This window comes from Xyrauchen texanus, chromosome 28 (assembly GCF_025860055.1).
Source record: "Xyrauchen texanus isolate HMW12.3.18 chromosome 28, RBS_HiC_50CHRs, whole genome shotgun sequence".
NCBI classification, from domain to species: domain Eukaryota; kingdom Metazoa; phylum Chordata; class Actinopteri; order Cypriniformes; family Catostomidae; genus Xyrauchen; species Xyrauchen texanus.
In genome coordinates, this window is record NC_068303.1 from 19,304,620 (window position 1) to 19,325,220 (window position 20,601).

Sequence of the window (20,601 nt, forward strand, 5' to 3'; positions counted from 1 at the left end):
TACACGTTTATCAAATCAGCTTTAATGTAAAACTTTACAATAAAGTTGTATTCGTTTATATTAGATAGCTACATTAGTTAACATGAACTAACAATTAACAATACTTTTACAGCATTTATTAATCTTTGTTAATGTTGATTTCTTAGAATACTAATATACATTTTTCAAATTAAAAGTTGTATATGTTAACATTAGATAATGCATTATGAACTAACATGAACTGACAATGAAGAATTGCATTTTCATAAATTAACCTAGATGAATAAATACCGTACTAATGTGAACAAATACAACATTACTGTAAAGTATTACCACTTCATCTATCAGTTAAGGAAAGATACTAGTTCATGGTCAGTACTTTAAAGACAATAAGATTCCTGTAACCCTCAAGTGACTGTGTGAGGTGTAGAAAGTGTGAATGTAGAAAAGTGGCAAACGTTTTGTATATGTAGCATTAAAAATCTCAATGCCATAAATTCCAGCAAAATAGTTTTAATGTGAATAAGTGACAGGTGAGCATCACGCACTCGACCAGTCCAGCTGAATGGGAAGAAAGTGTGTAGTTCTGCTTCATAAATACTTGGGATTGTGCTGGTATGGGTAATAAGCTCATATTGTGTCTTGGCATATTGTTTAAATATCAATTATTTTGTTTTCAATAACTAAAACTAATATAGTGATTCAAACATTACAATTTCACACCTTTTTCGCAAATCAAATCAGACAAAAATTATTCTTATTTTAATTAATAATACTTTCTTTTGTGGAGCTAAATGCGTAAAAGAATCAATCCTGGATAAGCACCTTGCAATCCAGTAAAAAAATGACCATATGTACATGTTTCACTACGTTCTTGTGCCAGAAGTGCAGCTATACCTATCCAAACCAGACAGAGGGCAGTGTTGTGTATATGAGGGAGAAACTGCCTGGCATTTAAAATGCATAGCAACTTAATATTAGCCTGCTGAAAATCGGTTTGAGAGAGAGAAATTAATACATAGAATAGAAGATGAGTGAAACTCTCTATAGAGTTGACAGTAGCAGATTTATTCTTACCCACGGTTGCATTATTAATGCATGAGTTCGTTGTAAACAATTCGATCTGGGTTGCATCACCTTAGTGTGTTTGATTGTTTAGCAACCAGATACATGTAGTGCAAACATAATTCTGGAATTTATTCAATTTACCAGATAAATCCTGATATAAAGTACTTGTATGCTGCTTATCGTATGAGGTTATAGTGGTTGCATTTAGTATTTAACATCCTATTTATTTCTAAGGTTTTTCTGAATCTCATATTATAGGCAGAGCAGGAACATAATGTGAAAATGATTAAAACTCACATCCACTATCACACTGGCTCTTTATACAGCACTGAAAAATGACATGCTAAAGACGAAAGAAAATAAAGCAACACCATTTTACGTGCATTAATGGCTTTTGCCTATAGGAGGCAGTGCATATACATCTCTGTATTTTTAACTACCTTGTTTACATGTTCTCTGTATGTTTTACAGTTATTGCTGCGAAAGGTGTTTCTTGACTTTTGTAGTGTAGGATCCCGAATGAATACACACATTTCCATTTCCATTATTTTATTTGACATACTGACCTGCTACAATGTTTTGCATAGAATATGACTGCAAAAGAAAATGCTTTATTTACAGACAGACCTCACAAAAACTGTGGTCATAATAAATTAAGCAACAGATTAAGGACAGTTTCAAAAGGAAGAAAATGTAAGTCATCTGTTATCATTAGGAAAGCATCTAGCCATGTATTCATTCAAAGTTACATGGGCTAAACTAAATTTTGTTATTTGCAATTAGGTAAGACAGTGCTTTATGCTCATGTTTTCATATTGCACTTGGGACAGAGTTTTTAAAATCTTACAATTTCATTAGGATATTTAAAAAAAAAAAGTAATGGCCAAATCAACAAGATGAGGTGATATTTAAAGTGTGCTAAATTTGTGCCTAACAACCAAGCTATGTTAATACAAACTCTTGCTTTTGTATTCACTGTGCAACTGGTACATCAAATGTACCATTATGTTATTTAAGAGAGCAGTCGACAAAAAAATTTACAACAAAATGCATATTACTTTTCACAGCAGCTCTGTGCATTTCTGCAATATATGCTCAGACTAAACCATAATTAAAGGGATAGTTTCAATTTGCTCATCATTTACTCACCATCCCAGATGTGTATGACTTTCTTCCACCGAACACATATAAAGATTTTTAGAAGAATATTTCAGCTCTGTAGGTCCATATAAAATAAGTGAACGGGGGCCAGTACTTTGAAAGTCCAAAAAGCACATTAAAGCAGCATAAAAGTAATCCACAAGACTCCAGTGGTTAAATCCATATCTTGAGAAACAATATGAAAGGTGTGGTTGAGAAACAGATCAATATTTCAGTCCTTTTTTTTTTTTTTTAACAATAAAATATCATCAGTGCCCAGTAGCTGGCGATATGCACAAATAATGTGAATCAGCAAAAACAAAAGAATGTAAAAGCGGAGATTTATAGTGGAAAAAGGACTGAAATGTTGATGTTTCTCACCTACATCAATTATATTGCTTTTGATTTAACCACTGGAGTCGTTTGGATTATTTTTATGCTGCCTTTGTGCATTTTGGATCTTCAAAGTTCTAGCCACAATTCACTTCATTTATATGGACCTACAGAGCAGAGATATTTTTCTTAAAATCTTTTTTTGGTCAGCAGAAGAAAGTCATACACATCTTAGATAGCATGAGGGAGAGTAAATTATGAGAACATTTTCATTTTGCGGTGAAATATTCCTTTAACATGAACCTTGTTATTATAGTGAAATAACTCTTCTGATAATCATAGTGTCCTTTAAGAGTTTGAATTTGAAGCAGGACAAGACTGAAATGAGACCATTCATTTAATTTAAATGGCCATATAAATAAAGGCCAACAACTGAAAGTTCTCTTAAATGACGTTAACCACATAAGCATAAAAAAATAAATAAAAAGAAACATGATAAAAGCTGCCAAATTAACTACCTGGTCCAAGGGAAATGAACACACTGTAAAGAGGATCACATTGTCATTTAGTTACATTGTCAGCACAAATTGAATCCTTTACAAATGATTTCAATGATAAAAGTCTCTTGATTATTCTGCATCATCTATTTACACCTTTTTGTTAATTATTACTAAGAGAAGTACAAATCACACTTCAAAACAAATAAACCAAAGTCTACTGATCATATTTCACTCTTAAATAAAAGCAATATATTATCACCATCTCCAGTCAAGAATAAACATTAAAACACAAGAAAATGTATAAATACAAATACACACGCACACACAAAAGAAAAACAAACTGATCAAGCTTACAAAGCTACACACTCTAAACACAGATCACTGCTGATGCCGACAATGTCACCAAAGAGTCCCTCTGGTTTACTTTTCTTTGACTGCCATCTTTCTCATGCACAAGCATGTTTTCTAAAATCGGACCGTAAACTTTGTGAGTGTCTTGTTTTATCTGTGGCTATGCATGTCTTGTGAGGGAAAGGCAGGGTGGAACATTTGTTCTCTAGTTTAAAGAGTAAAGGAAAGTCAGTTTATACCGACAACTTCAGAAAGTGCAGGAAGCACAACATTTAAAATGTAACGATGCACAGCTTTACAATATATAATTAAATTTATTTGGAATGTCTAAATTTAACTCAAATTCAGACCATGATTTAATGGTTAATTTTGACCTTAAGTATAAGATCGCAGGGAAGACATTCCGCCTTGAGTGAAAAGACAAATTTGAGCTGCTTCATTTTATTATTCTATTCCACACAAACCAGACATGGAACAAAGCTCCTCCCTTAACTAAAAGTGATTGGTTAAGAGGAGAATGGGGCCTCTTGGGGCCTCACTGGAGGTGCAGCCTGCTCCCAGCACACCCATACACATACCAGCTGTTGTCAAACTCTCAATCGTAGCCTTTACCACTAGCAAGGATCTACACGTGACAGGAGCACTTCGCTTTAACTCCCCCTCCTTTTATCTCTCTCTCGTTCTTCCCTTCCCCCTGTCCCTGCCTGGTCTTAATGCAGACTGCAGCTTGTGGCTCAGAACTCTCTCTGCACTTATTTGATTTTCTGCAGCCACTTAGTCTCAGTCTTGATGTTCAATGAATGTTTAAAAATATATATTAGACATACAGCTCATATGGTCTACAAATTCCATTTTGCATATAACTAATAACTTAAGGGAAAGTAGATGAGACATCAATTTGGCTTAAATACCAATGCTAAGGGTTTACGATTGGACATTCAGAAATGGGTCTTTAAGACCACAGAACAAGAGGCAGTCACAGACATCCATGATCAACTTTTTGCAGTGTAGATCCCAATTATAAATGGACATTAGGGAGGAGATGTGGACCCACATTTGGGTAATGGCTTCTTTAGAGGACAGAGGATCATGCCAAACACTCAAAAAGTTGCAAACAATCTACACAGAAAGTATGCGGGTCCACATTGTGCAGTTTATCGTGGACAGTCTTCATTCTCCTTTGTAGGCACTAAGTTCATCTGAGGAATTTGATGGTGGCTGTCTGACAATCATGTACATTAAAAGTAGAAAGTGATTACAAAATATAGCTATATCACTTTTGTTGCAAGCCATATAGCTCATTCTTTCTGAAAGAAAAATATTCAGAAACATTTGAAAAGAAAAATGCCAGAAAAGTTCTAAATAGAAAGATAGACATTTTTGCCATTCACATCTTCTACAGCTATAGCATTGGACTGAATCCCACCATTCGAGAAGATGCTCTCCAATGAACAGAGTCATTGTATATAAACCAATTACCAGTTTTTGAAAGTCACTGGAGAGAAACCATTAAATTAAAACAACTGTAATAACGACCATCTTTGTATAGAGAAAAAAGCTATTGGTATCTTGAGAGGTAGTGCGATTGCTGCATGTGCATGACATAATCAGATAATCATAATTACTGACAATAAATGTAATTCTTCAGAATACAGTGGAGATCAGTTCACAAAAAATGTATGTCCTTTATCTGATCAAAAGATACAAAGCGCCAATCACGATTCAATCTCCTTTTTAATACAATTTTGGAGTCTCTTTCCAATATAAATAAGTCTCAATAGTAATACTTTGTTTCTGAAGTCCCTGCATATTCATATCTTAGTTTGCTTAAATATGAATGACGGCAGCATAAGCTTGACCATCTGAAAAGTCTTAAAAATTTGCATTTATCCTACAGTGAGCGTGTGTCAGGCAGTTTCCTTTTTATATAAATATATCAGTCCTTTGTATAAAAATAGATAAAACGATTGTTTAAAAAGAAAACACATTGTATAATTAATTCCTCACAGAAAACATTGGGATGGCTGCCTGAAAGATGACCCTGTTGGGCAAGAATTTCAGGAGCGCACCAGAATCTCCATAATGTGGTCCAGGTCATTGAGGTCTGAGAGACAGAGCTGTAGGCTGCTGTTGGAGGTGCAGCTGAAAAGGCTCTTGAGGCCATCATCCACTCCACCACTTCTTTGTGCAGGAAACGCCAGAACAGAAACATCAGAGTCGTACATTGATGTATCGATGTCTTCAAAGATGTCGTCTAGTGGCAAGTCGGTCAAGTAGCTGGTTGAATTTGTCATCTCAAACGAGCCAAAAAGCGAATCTGTCGACCTTGTGTTCTCCTCACCTGCGAGGGATGGAAAAAGGGAATAATTACCATTACCATCCAACTGGACCTCCTCATCCTCTGTTTTGAAGGTAAATAAAGGGGACAGTGCTCCAGTTAGAGATTGAGGACAGTCTAAGGGTACGGGCGGAAGGTTGGGAAAGTGGCGTGGGGTGGAGGCATGAAGCGAAGGGGCGGGTGGGACTGGTGGCAAACAGGTTTCCCCTTCCTGTCTCATCTCTTCCTGAATCTGGCGGAGGGTGTTGGCCAGCAGGACCGAACGGTGCAGGCTGGGTTCAGCCCGGCACTGGCAGCTTTGTAGCTTGTCCAGACACAAGTCCAGCACCAGCTGCCTCTGTTGAGGATATGGCAAGTCCTGGGCAGTGTCCTCACACGCACTTAGCTTTCGTTTCACCCCTCGGCCCAACACGTACCTATAAATGAGAATGTAAAGGTGAGTATAGAAAAGCAGTACAGAAATATTTTTTTGTTGACCTGCCTAATAAATGGTAGTGAATTTAAAGAATACATATATGTGCATGACAACAGCTACAGTGCAATTATCAGAGCTGTACAGCAGATCTCAAGCTTGCAAGAATACATCAGAGTGATGTTATGAAGAAACACTTCTTCCAAATCGCGCCAGCAGAAACACACTGATGCCTCCTACGGTTTCAGTTCAAACAATGCTAGCAAGTGCTAAGATGTTGCGTCTCTTGTGTCTGAGGTGAGTTCTACATTTACTTTAACAAGTGGTTAAAGAAAGACAAAGTGCTATTTTTTTCAATTATAATTTTTCAGGAAAATCTGCCACAGCGATTACTACGTTCTCCTCCCTGGTGTTTTTGACTATGTAAAAGCTACATGCCATTTAATTGATAGTGAAAAAAAAACCCTCATTTGGTCAATGGCAAGCGGCAGCCACGATAAGATACAATATTTTTATCTTGCACGGTGTGCACCGCAAGCAGTCGTGAGCGAGCTTGGAAAGTGGCGCCGCTTCGACTGCAGAGTCCATTTTGACGACTCTTATTAAAAATTCATAGGGAGCACATGGTGGCCGTGAAAAACGGTGTACGCAGTCGGAGATACATTGCACAAGTCTCTTTAGACTACAGACCACTGAGGTGACAACTGTACAAGTATGATGGATTGTACAAAAATATGTAAAATACTAAATCAGAGTTGTCAGAACTGGTGTTTTATTAGACTCTGAAAAATAAGCATTTAATTAGCCTAAAAATTCTCAAAATCCATTAGAACAAGGTATATTTAATAGAAGAGCTACACTGCATAATATATAAAAAAATATTTTAGAGAATGTTGAAAATAATCTTAAATACAAGTGTATTTTGTCTAAACATTTGTGAAAAACAAGTGAAAAAAATCTGTCACTGCAGTAAAACTAAATACACATCTTTTTAAGAGGCATTCTGTGAAAACAAATTTAAATATTCTTATGCAATGTTGCTTCACTGGTAAAATGTAGGCCTATCTTGTTTTAAGGATTTTTCAATATTTTAAAATGGAAAAGAGACAAAAATACCTAATAAGAATATTATATTTTGAATAAATGTAATAAAAACCCTAAACCTGTAATTCAATGACCTGTGATTCATTTAGAGGTATTTTTAAAAGATGCCCTCCTCCAATTTTCTTTACTGTTAGTATTATTAATCTTGTTTAATGCAACCTCTAAACAAATCACAAGCTAAATTGTTGGTTAAGGGCTGTTGATAATAATCATCCGAATAGTCGACTGGGCTAATTCTAAAAATAGTTAGGATAGTTGATAATCCAAATATTCGTTAGTTGCAGCATTTTTATACATTCATTTTTGCTATTGGATAAATTGAGCAGAATCCAATAAAATACTATTATTGTCAGCCGTAATTTCTTCTTGACAGGCACTGTCTTTGTATGCTTTTGACTGTTATCTGATACATTCCTGATAATGTGAAACTTTAACCTGACACAGCTTTTTCTTCTCCCCCTTGACCGAGGCATCTTGAGAGGTGGATGCATTAGCTGAAGCTCCTCCTGTCTGCAACTGCAGTATGCGTCTTACATCGGAGGAGAATATGCAGCTTAGGAGTGAAACGGATATTGCTATAGCTAATCAAATCAATCTTATCATGTGTTGCCACAAGCCCTGGAGCAGTGCTTACTTGCGTTGAACACTCCACGAGGTCTGATTCTGGGACCCCCCCAGTGAAACCTTAACAGTAGAAGGGGGCTGAATGGCAAAAGACTATTTAAGGCAAATATGCAATACCACATTTAACACCACCGTTCCAAACCATTTAGTTTATTTCATACCTCAATGCAAAAACAGAACTGGTGTGGCTTGTGGATACACAATATTAATCACGACATAACTGCTCTGTCAGCTAGCTGCATTACATGTAGATAGCTGGAGTTTGAGTGAAAAGGGCTGTAAATATGAGAGACTGCCTATCCACCTCCTCTGTGCTCTCCGTGGTGTAGGCGGCTCCCCTTCCCTTCCCTCCATCCATCCATCACTCTGCTGAACACAGGCAGATGTCCCCCGCAGGTCTGGTCAGTGACTGCTCTTCTTTACTGCAGGGTGCAGAGGAAGCTGCAGGTGCCAAGAAGAGCCTCGTGTTCAGAAGTGAGGTGGATGCATTAGATGGCGTGATCTCAATCATACCATGTAAAAAAATTTACAGTCTGAATCTCTGGATTCAGTAACCAGTTACGAACAAAGACTTGAATCTAAGTCAAAGCAAGCAGAAATGTTAGGGTTGCACAATTACACCTGCCACAATTAACTAAATGTGAAAAGAGTAAATTGCAGTATTCAATTTAGGTCTACTTAGTTATATAAAATGTCATTTTTTGCAGTGGTTGAGCATGGTAACATGAACTGTTTCTTAATTTCAGTGTACAATTTAACCATTTAAAAAAATATCAATAGGTTTCCATAGGTTGCTTTTTTATGATGCTAGGGTGTCAAAGTTGGAGTTGATCCTTTAGGCACGGTCATGATTAACTGGCGTTTAAAAAGCAGTTAAGTAATACAGACACATAGTTCTCAGCATGTTTTTGATATGTAGCCTAAAAATAATATGGCATTAAGATGCCCTAACCCAAATCAGAGACTATTTATCAGAGACTGGCCACTTCTATTAAAATGAATGGGAGAAATGTAAATGCCAGTCAGTCAACGGATTTAGATAGGAAGTCCTGCCTTACAGGTAAAAGAGCCAATCACCTTTTAGATACAGACATCACCAGTCAATCAACTTGAAAACGCGCATGTGTGTTAGTTATTCAAGCTGGGAAAATTGTGGGGGTTTTTTGTACAATCTGAGGCAAAGGAGCACAATTTATAATTCCAGTGTTGTCAGATTTTACGGCTGATTTGAAATATGTTCTTTGATCATAATCTTGACCAACGGTTTTTGGAGAATTCACTCTTTCAAGTAGATAGGAGCTGCTCTTGTATGCTGTTTGTTTACATGGAAAAATAGCTGCCTGAGAGTGTTCCAAAAGATGGCCACCAGTGGACTAACTTGCTAGAAATACTTTGCCCAAAATCGTTATTTTAATGTCAATTCCATTGATCGAAATTAATTGCATTTATACACCGATTAGCAACAACATTAAAACTACCTGCCTAATATTGCGTAGGTCTCCCTCGTTCAGTCAAAACAGCGCCAACCCACATCTCTGAATAGCATTCTGAGATTATATACTTCTCTCCACAATTGTACAGAGCGATATCTGAGTTACCGTACACTTTGTCAGTTCAAACAAGTCTGGCTATTCTCTGTTGACCTCTCACATCAACAAGGCGTTTCTGTCTACAGAACTGCTGCTCACTAGATGTTTTTTGCTTTTGGCACCATTCGGAGTAAATTCTAGAGACTGTTGTCCGTGAAATAACAATTATGATTTATTAAACTATTTAGAATACCTAACAATTTAGAATTATACACACCATTTGATGGCATTTAATGTCATCACACCTGTGATGTTCCATTAAACACTTTCAATGACAGAAGCCTTAACGCACCATTAAAGAGCATGAATACAACATTTACTGTCAATAGTAAAATCATTTAAATATCTCCAAAAAAATGACACGAAATTGAGCCTGTCACAATTTGCGCATATGTAGCTGTAACTGGCACTGTCCAGTGCTTTCACAACATGTTTGTATGTATGGATAATAAGGAGACAAACTGCGAGCACTTGTTGACGTTTTTTAAAATAATAGTCCCATGTTTAATGAACCAATTAAATTGAAATTAATACAAATATACATATTTTACAACAGATTATTTTAGGATATCCCAAAATATGGTGAAATTAACTTTACATTTATATGCTTTTTACAAAAAAAACACTTTGAAGTTCAGATGAATTTTAATATCTGCTACATAGCTAATGACTAAACTGTACATATTAAATGCAGTCTATATGCAATTTGGAACAAAAGAACAAAATGTTTATGATATATGGAAAATGCTCCCTTTTTCCCCCAATATACTTTATTTTATTTGGAAGGTGGGAGTTCTGATGTTCTGTGCGGTCTGATGATGTCATCAAAAGACTATCTTATCACATTTTTCCTTCACATCGTGCAGCCTAGTCTTAACATTAGCTTGTGTGCAAGCATGCACGCACGGTCTGCAACTCTCGTGTGTCACGCTGGGGCTAGTAGTTATATAACCATCCACACCAGCGGAGCACTCTGGGCTCATTCCTGCTCAGCCCTATAGGTGCCTTTCTCACAAAGCAGTCATAAGGCTTCAAAAGGGACATTTTGTATTCCTACAGATTTCACAGCTGTATTCCAGCAAGAGCACATGGAACACTTGGAAGAGGGTCTGCAGCTTGTCTCTGTCAGCAAGAGTAAGCTATAAATGGAATGTGAGCAAGCAAAGGACCAAGATTATGGAAAAAATTATATAATCAAGAAGAAAAAGAGCAGAGCACCAATCAAATTACAAATGGCTTATAACATCAAACAAGTGTGAAAAATAATTTAGGTCACAATGATTAAGACTCACACAAACTTTATGAACCATTAATAGAGAACGCACAAGCTGAACAACTTGGAATTTGAATTGGTCTCTATAAAGTCTCACAGCTTTAAAGCAGGGACTGTGAAACAGCAAGGCATGATTTGAATTGGGCCCCTCTTGTTATACTGGCCTCTTGCTTGCCATGGCAACAGTGTTGGATGAGAGGCTGGGGCTGAAGTGGTACACAGAGTCTGCAGCTAAAAGACAATAACCACAACTCCGGAGATGGTCATCAAAGTGGGAGAATACAAAGGGATGTGCAGAAAAGATTGCATTGCAGTAGAGTATGCCAAGTTGCATCAGTTTAGGTCTACATACATGACAGTGACTCATTGAGGAGACCTTTATAAAGACACTTCAGTGAAGTCCCACCATATCAATACACCACCATGAAAAATATACTCTGACAATTTTTATCTGGTCTTGCTGGCCATACTTGGTCCTCACAATCAATATAAATATCATGTAAAATGGGCTTTCATAAATGTTTTAAATAAAATGTTTTCATCAGCCAAACCTTAACTAATGTACTCACAGTAACACTTTGTTATACTTGTACATTGATAATGTCCAGTGTCCTAGTGTGATTATTAAAGCACAAAAGTCTGCAAATTAAAGACTACATCTAGACTATTTATTTATATACTGTAATTAAAACACAGATGTTTGCAATTTAATAAGTAGGTTACATTAAGCGAACTGCTATATATGTAGGTGAACTACCATGAAATACAGACATAAAACTATCAGTTTTCCACCCAAAAAAAAGAGAAAAAAAGAAAGAGCATGGTTTAAATGGAGGCATGATATTGAAGATATTAGTGTTGCACAATTAATCAAAATAATATTGAATCCACAATATACGACTTCAAGCGATTATAAAAACTCAAAGGGCTGAAATTTAATTAGATTAATAAATAGTCCTCTCACGCTGCTCTGTCCTGTCAGTATTGTGTTTAAGGCTGCACCTAACGTTTATTATTTTTATCGATTAATCTAACGATTATTATTTTTTTCGATTTGTTGATTAATCTAACGACTAATTTGTCGATTTTTCTAAAGATTTTTGATTATGATTTCTTGATTAATATAACAATTAATTAACCCCAAAAAAATATTTAAAAACTCATTAATATTTCAATATTTTAATAAATTATCTTTTCTTAAACAAATGTACAACAAACAAAGTGTGCACTGCAGGGCATTATTCTGCAACAAAAATAGCCCTGTTTTAACTGGTAAGCTCCATTTTACAGTCCAACATTTTGATTAATTTTATTTTGGAGAGATTTTATGTTGGACTGCTAAACTCGAGGTTGCACAATGTTTTGATATTCCTCCTCAAAGTGACTTGAATTTTACATTTATTTTGCTGTTGGATTGCAAAATGTAGATTACTTTAATTTTATTTTGGAGTGATTTTAAGAACTTGTTCATTTCGAGTAAAAGGAAAGTGCATTCTACATTTAGCAATCCAACAACAAAATAAATGAAACTAAATATAAAATTAAAGTCACTTTCAGGAGGAATATAAACACATTGTGCAACCTCGAGTTTAGCAGTCCAACATAAAATTATTTTACAGTAAAATTAGTGCAATTTGAGTAACACTTAAATGTTTTTCTAACAGGAATAACTAAAACTTGTGCATTCTTAATCAACTCTCAGTAAAATTTATATTTGTAATAAAACATTTCACAAGGTAGGAACCTAAGAATGAAAATTTGGGGTCACGATTGTGAAATTTGGCTGACAATTAATTTTCAAACAAATAATTGTGATTATGACTATGATTACTGTTTTAGGTCTATGATGATTAATTGTCTGTTTTAAGTGTTTCACAAATATGATGATTAATCACCATACAAACTCACTATGTGTGCTTCATGCACACAACAAATTAATTTATTCAAATTTAACTTGTGTCATATAATAAAGTAAGGGTATATGATTTCCTTTTCAGGATTCAAAAATGTATGAATGACAGTCAAATAGAATTTGTAAATAATTACAATAATATTTTAATTATCCAAATATGTCTAAATAACAAAAATATATCTCTCGTATTTGTCCAAATTACTTTTGATCCATTGGACTTTCAATGTTTTTTTTCTTTTGCATCTTTTGTAACCCAGCTTACCTGTATAGCGATTATATTATATTATGAAATAGTAAAATGTTTCTGCCAGAATTTCTTCAATTTCACACATTATTTTAAGGCTCTCTGGATAACTCACAAGCCCTTATTTCTCATGACTTTGAGTTTCTGTTTCTTGCATTTTATCATCTCCACAGAAATAGAGCATCTCCTCTGTCTCACTGCGTGTTAACACTGCTTGAATAAACCCACAATGACCACGGATATTTGACATTACATGGCCGTAAAGTGAAACTGGATCACTTTGAATCAGTTTATATTTTCGCGGGAGTTTTGCGCACGCCGTCTCAGAGCACTTGAAAAGTGATTCATCTTCACACACTCTCAAGAGAGCTGCTCGTGACGTCCGTGGTGTGGTTCCCTGAGATGTTTGGAGTTCAAGTGAATGAGACACAAGTGCGTTTACCTCCGCGCTCACTGGCGAGTTAAATGTTCAAATTTACTTGCCAGTGGCTAATAACAGACGTTTTTGGTTGCATAGTGCGAGATTTACTCGCAATGTAGAGGGCTGCTTGGCAGTTAAAGTAAACAGAAAATATAAAACGGCCAAATAACAAAATTAGACGACGCATGGTGTAAAGTTACGTTAGCAGTGGTGCAGAAATTACTTTTAACATGGGGGCGATGAGGAAACATTTAGAAAATATATTTGAAGTGACTACTACTAACAGAAACACGTGTAGGACTTACGGTGCTGCCGTCTTGACAAGCACTCCGGGATGCTTTCGTTGCAAGTGTTCGTTCATGAACACTTGCAGTTTTATGGCGGTGATAAGCCATTTCCAATTTGCATATCTTACACAGCACAACATCGTTTGTTCTCTGGCTAAAATACTCCCACGCTTTAGATCACCGTGGGCAATCTAAGCTGTAGCTGCAGTTTGTTCTTCGGGGAATCCATACTAAAACTGGGCGCTGCCATTTTAATTATTCCATTGCGACGCACTGACGAATGTTATGCAAATCGACGTATTTCTGTAATCGATGACGTCGATTACGTCAATGAATCGTCCCACCCTTAACTGTTTATTACAGTGTTTTCAGAGCGGTTCTGTTCTCCACAACTGTTTTGTGCTGAGCGCATTATTTTTAGAGCACTCTAGATTCACTTTAATTCCACTTTTGCTTAATTCCAAATATGTCTGGCCGCTACAAATTCTACACATAATACATGCCATGGCACCACGCATTTGTGGACAGAGAAGGATATATTAAAATGAGGAGCATGTTATACAGCTGTTGTGAATTCAGCTACAAACAGAAAGTCTTCATGCAGATGTCACCAAAATAAAAGCTTGACAGTTTAAAACTCCTTGGTTTAACTGAACTGCACAGCAATGTCATTGTAAAAATGTATATTACCTTTTTAGAAGATTTTATTACAATTGTATAATAATATAAATAATAAATATAGTATTATACACTCACTAAGCACTTTATTAGGAACACTGTGGCCCCAATAAAGTTCCCGACGTGGTCCTCAACTGTTGTAGCCCATCTGGCTCAATTTTCAATGTGTTGTACATTCTGAGATGCTATTCTGTTTACAACAATTATTCAGAGGTGTTATTGGAGTTACCATATACTTTCTGTCAGCTTGAACCAGTCTGGCCATTCTCTGTTGACCTCTCTAATCAACAAGGTGTTTCCATCAGCAGAACTGTCACTCACTGGATGTTTTTTTGGTTTTGGCACCATTCAGAGTAAACTCTAGAGACAGTTGTGCCTGAAAATTCTAGGAGGTCAGCAGATACAGAAATATTCAAACCAGCCTGTCTGGCACCAACAATCATACCATGGTCGAAATCACTGAGATCACATTTTTTCCTCATTCAGATGGTTGATGTGAACACTAACTGAAGCTCCTGACCCGTATCTGCGTGATTCTATGCATCGCAATGCTGCCACATGATTGGCTGATTAGATAATCGCATGAATAAATAGGTGCACAGGTGTTCCTTATAAAGTTCTCAGTGAGTGTACTATTACAGTAATATTATATTAAAGTTGACTGGTTTACAAAAATAATGATGATGAATAGTGTACAGAGATCACAATGTGGACAAAAACATGTTTTTTTTTCTTCTAGTTTCAATGTTTTGCTTATTTATATGTAGCTAAAGATAAAAAAATTAAAAAAAAATGTCCAAGCTTAGTTCTTTTGAAGAGGGCTTGAGTGGGAACCCTTAAAGAGTTGACCTTTTATTGGCAGTAGAACACTGGCAAAACATTACCATATTTTGGTCAACAGAAATCACTTACCAGTACTAGTTTTTGTTTGTCACAATAGCAATTCAAATCTCAATTTAAATAAATCTTTAAAAATAAACCGCAATTTTTTATTTTTTTTTCCAAATCGTGCAGTCCTAGAACAAATTATGACGATAAAATATATTGCTATATAGTAAATAGAAATATTCTACATATATACTCCATTAAAACTATTAATAATAATAACAAGAAAAACATATCAATAATAATAATACATTTAAGTAATCTCACAAGCAAGATTGCATACTGAAAATGTTCATAAATGTTTTAATTTACACTGATGCAGCAATTTATTTAAAAAAAAATAACTTCAATGTTGTGTTTTTAAATTATGTTGCAAGGACTTCATTTGATAAAATAATGCAATTTTAAGTTGAAAATTAATAATTTCATATCAATTAAAGTTTTTTAATAAATTAATTTGATTATACATCCTTTTTATGATAAAGCTGAATTAAACTTTAAAATATGGAATTCAGAATTGTAAAATTTTAACTGAATTAAAACTGATTTCATAGGTCCTAGTGTTACTGTACTTTATACTGTTGCTCTTATTTCTAACAGCCCAGTGACACAGAGTGAGTTTCACAAACAAAGAGATAAGGACTTACATTTCCATCACTGTGTACCTAGTACTTAAAATTAAAATATTAAACAAGACAACCTGAAAGTGACACACACAGCACTAAAATGGTATTTAAGCCACACAAACTCTCAGGTTGAGATAAGAGCTCATACGCTGGCCTAAGTTCCGATATTTCCTGCTTAAAAGCAAACCTAACTGCCGAGGTGGAGCCATCTTCCCATCTCTTTCTCCCTCTCTTCCGGTTTCCCTCCCTTACCCCTCCCCACTGCCCCAAAGGGCACAGTCTGTTCTCATCCTGAGACAAGAGAGAGGACAGGAGAAGAGAGTGGTTTTAAAAAAACAAAAACAAATAGCAAATAAGAAAGAGATCATACATAAGCCAGAGCGAGCATGAGTTGAAGGAAAGTTTAGAACATGTGAGAAAGTGGGAGGAGAAAGAGAGATTGAGTTGAGGTGTGCAGGGGATTGACAAGTAGGAGGGAGGGAGTAGGTGGCAAATGCCACTGACAAGCCGACTAAGTCCTGAAAAATGAACCACTGGGTAGAAAGGCCGGATGTCTTAGTTTGGGCAGCTTTGTAACTGGGCGGCTTCAATAGACTGACGAAGTGACTCATGGTGTTAGTCACACTGACAAACGTGAATGCATGCTCATACGCAGCTTGTCTTATCAATAGTGTACATCTTTGAGTCACAGATAAAATATCACTCTAGTAAGAGATTGAGATCAACTTTAAATTAATCAGAATGCTTGACTATTAATAACATGCATATTATTAAAGGAATATTTTGGGTTTAATACACAGCATGTGTAGTATAATGTTGATTACCACAAAGAAATCAATAATTAACAGAAGTCCATTATTGTGCGAGTTCAAAACAATAATCAAGTGTTCAAAACCCTGTCCTTGTCTTGGCCCGATTCACTACAGTATGCCTACAACAATAATTTATATTTTGAGCGGTAAGGTCGGATTTGCCGCAAAATAACAGGGCTACATTTTCCGGTGAATTTAATGTAACATGTTTACTAATATTCATGATTTTATAACAATGGTTTCTTTTCGAAGTTCCCTAAGTGTGCGTATTGCCATTTTCTCCTCTTACCTCAGTTGCAGAAATGCTGAAGCTTTTGTCACTTTACATTGCTCTTTTAGCAGATAGTCTAGTCTATCACCATTATAGGTAGGCTACATGGTACTAGAAAGTAGTCTCTCGTGATTGGTATACTAATCTTAAATTATTTATAATGAACGGATATCATAGCACAGTAATTTACATATTAATTTGCTTAGCGTCTTATAACAATCTCTCTATTATGACTTTACTGCCAGAGAAATTATTAATGAAAAGGATTATTTATGTAATAGACCTTTTTCACACTCTGGCCTTTGAAACGTGGAAGTAAACGTTTGCTGGGTAAACTTCGACAGTGGTGAATGGGAGATCAGAGCAAATATTATTTTCACACCTATTTACTTCAAAAGAAAAAAATCCACTATTACATTTGAATTACTTTCTAGAAGAGGGGGAAAAAAGAGAGCAGTGGATTAAGACAGTAAAATGGGAGAAGATGCCAAATTTATTGTCACTCTCTCAGCTGCTGAAAATCGAAACCCCCTCGCAGCTGTGAGAATTCACTTTTTAAAACTAATTCCAATGCTAAAGTTACACTGCTAAACACGGCGGAAACGCGTCACTGCAGTCTGTGAAAAAGGTATAGCCTATTGTTTCATTGCATATTTTTGCAAATGATTTTGAATAGGAGTATATTTCATTAACATCATTATTGAATATTCATTTTGTATTTTTAGCTTAGTTTTATTGTGTGCAGTATAATACTTACTATAATATTGTTACGGTTTACTTGCTTTGTCCACTGAGGTTGTAGTATATTGTGATATACCGGTAATGTAATATTGCATGTAGTACAATACAAACATTGGAATATGTGTAGTACAACACAAACATTAATGTGTGATTGATAAAACACTTGAATAATCATATTCAAATATTTAAATAAGAAATGTTGTTCATCTTCCTCAAAGCAAGTCGGTTAAAATGTTTAAACGAATAACATAATATCAATGTGAAAATACCAAATAAGGACTCCGACTCTGCATATGAATGTATCCGAGGGATGATCACAGACAGTGTCCAGGTTACATCAAACCATGAGATTCATCCGCGCAGTGAGTGGGGCAGAAACATAACTCGCGCAAAAAATGTTCCTCCGCAGTCCGCAAGTTACTTGCAATTTTAGGTTTCAGCCACAGATATCACTAGAGAGCCCAAAGATCCTTAACGCAACTTTATTAAAATAAAAACAAAAAAAATTGAAATTACAATAAGGCACTTACAACTGAAAAGAATGGGGGCAATTTTAGGAGGGTTTAAAGGCAGAATTGTGAAGCTTGGGAGATTTAATCATGCCAGTTTACATTCTCGTCGCTTTCAATGCAAACTATGGAATTCACTTCCGAGGGGTCGCTATAAAAATAAACTGAAGTTTAGGATTAGATCACTCCACTATTTCAGAATGCCACACAATCATTTCGATTCGTGTATCAGGACACATTTTATACGAAATTTAAAACTTTGGAAAAGCTCGTAAGCAGGGCTCTTGATCTCTCTACACTTTCGTTTCCTTTAAATTTCTTGGCTTAGAGAGCAAATGGGCACGGGAGATGGCAAGTATATATTTTTTAGGTTATTTAACAAGACTGGATGAAAAGTGTTGGTCACGTTTCGAGTGAACGTTAGTCGGGTCCAAACATCACAGTGTGGCTAAATCGAGTCCGTTACGCAACCTCGCACGACCTAAAGAGAGAATCACGGTATATCAAAGTTTGTGTTCTCGGCGCATAACGACCCAGAAATAAAAGAAGAATCAAATTAATTTCTACATAGGAGTCCTCCTGTTATAATTACACGAGAAACATCCACAGAAGCTCAAGTATCATCAACATGAAATCGGGAGTTCCGTAGAGCAGAACTAAACTGTTGAGCGCTGCAAATTTATAATAACAAATTCACGAGCAGCCTCTTGAAGTGTCAACTTCATCCAGAAATGTATGACTAAAAGTAACGTTACCTTGGCGAGGAAAAGGCATCGTCTCCTCCGCCAGCCTCAACTTCCTTCTTCACATCCAATCGACACATAGAGATAGAGGGAATCCCGTCTTTTCTTTTCATGGACGTCTCGAACGATGTGATATCCCTTTGACCCATAACATTATGTTTGGCTCAAACAACTATATTACAACCAGCAACTCGAAAGACATGAACGAGCGCGGCTAACCTCCGTGGCTACACTCTCACGGTTATGCGCAATGAATTAGCCAGTTAGCTTGTTCCTACTTGGCGAAGTCTGTATGAAACTAAGAAATGAATTTGCCCGCGATCTTAGAATGGTCGCTACATTCTCTGGACTGATACAAATCAGACATACGCGTGTTAAAAACGGTCGCCAAACTCCGTGTTGAGCTTCTGGTCCAAAGTCGTAACATTATTTTGCGCAAAACTACGCGACCGACCGAAGCTCTCACACAGGCACGAGAACAGAACTCTCGCTACAATGTAGAAACAACGGGAAAGAAGCTCAGTTGATTGACGTCGTCAGTTGGGATGGCTATGATTGGTCAAATGCGATCTCAGGCCCGCCTAGTAACGGCACCCGATTGGTGGAGCCAGTGTTCTGTCTACACCCCTTTAGTCTATAACGTTCATCCCTTGACATGCCCACAGACCGAAAACGTGACCGTTTAGAGCACTGGCCATTAGCGCTGCATAATCGCACTGGAATGGCATGTTTTTAAATTTGCCGTCTTTCAGTTGCTTTCTGTTTGGGCAATAAACTCATGTCTGTTTTAAGAAAACTAAAATGCTTACTGAAAACTATCATAGATGAACCATAATTTAAGGTAATTTTTTTTGTAAGGTTGCTTAGTAAAGCTGCCTTTTTAGTCGAGTCTGTTAGGTTAAGGAAATAAAATCTCCTCACAACTACGTGGGTTGATTGGAAAACACTTTCTGACACGCAACCTAATAATATCTGGTAGTTGGAGCAGAGGGATTTAAACGTTGACGCTCATTGAGCCACTTCTGCTGACGTCACTGCGAGATTTTGCTGTGCAAAATTGAATCATTGACGTAGTAGTTTACGCTCTGGCAGCGTTTTTTGGCTGTTTTATAATATATGTTTTGTCTTTTCTCGGCGTTATTAATACAAAATGTATTGTCTCACTGATTTGTAGACAAGCCGAATTATATCTTCATTACACGTAACTATTAGAATATGTTGACAGGGTTTGAAGGATAAATTGCACTTTAAAGAAATAATTCACCCATAAATGAAATCTCATCCTTTACTCACCCTCATGCCATCCCAGATGTTTATGACTTTTCCTCTTCTGCTGAACACAAACGAAGATTTTTAGAAGAATATTTCAGCACTGTATGTCCATGGTGGTCAGAAATTTGAAGCTCCAAAAAGCACATAAAGGCATCTTAAAAGTAATCCATAAAACTCCAGTGGTTTAATCAATGTCTACTGAAGCTAGAACAGATCAAAATATAACTCCTTTTTCAGCCCCATGGCACAATCATTATTTCAAGTTCAATTACACTTCCTAGTGCTTGACACTAGATAGTGCTAGGAAGTGAAATCAAGCTTAAAATCATGATAGCCAAGGGGACTGTTGAAGTCAAGATTTAAGGTGAAAAAGGGGTTATATTTTGGTCTGTTTTCACCCAAAATCGATTTGATTGCTTCAGAACACAGATTAAACAACCAGACTACAGCTTTATGGAATACTTTTATGCTGCCTTTATGATTTTTAAA

At 36.2% G+C, this 20,601-nt stretch overlaps 1 protein-coding gene across 2 annotated transcripts; it reads right to left on the reverse strand.

Annotated features, from left to right (window-relative positions):
- Positions 1-1,585: 1,585 nt before the first annotated feature.
- Positions 1,586-19,319, reverse strand: LOC127622498 (cell division cycle-associated protein 4-like). Of its 2 annotated transcripts, XM_052096598.1 has the most exons (3): positions 18,853-18,978; positions 8,154-8,290; positions 1,586-6,125 (listed from the first exon to the last, which is right to left on the reverse strand). In XM_052096598.1, the coding sequence occupies exons 2-3, from the start codon at positions 8,201-8,203 to the stop codon at positions 5,429-5,431; spliced, it is 747 nt and encodes a 248-aa protein (XP_051952558.1). In that variant the 5' UTR covers positions 8,204-8,290; positions 18,853-18,978; the 3' UTR covers positions 1,586-5,428. The 2 variants fall into 2 exon arrangements, with proteins under 2 accessions (XP_051952558.1, XP_051952557.1); XM_052096597.1 differs by lacking the exon at positions 8,154-8,290 and having other exon boundaries at positions 18,853-19,319.
- Between the last annotated feature and the right edge of the window lie 1,282 nt (positions 19,320-20,601).

What these genes read in the sequence shown, in the direction of transcription:
- LOC127622498 (XM_052096597.1), bottom strand. Translation starts at nt 18,989, where the DNA reads ATGGGTCAAAGGGATATCACATCGTTCGAGACGTCCATGAAAAGAAAA. An exon ending in GATGCCTTTTCCTCGCCAAG is followed by an intron (nt 6,126 to 18,852) that starts GTAACGTTACTT and finishes TCTCATTTATAG; the next exon opens with GTACGTGTTGGGCCGAGGGG.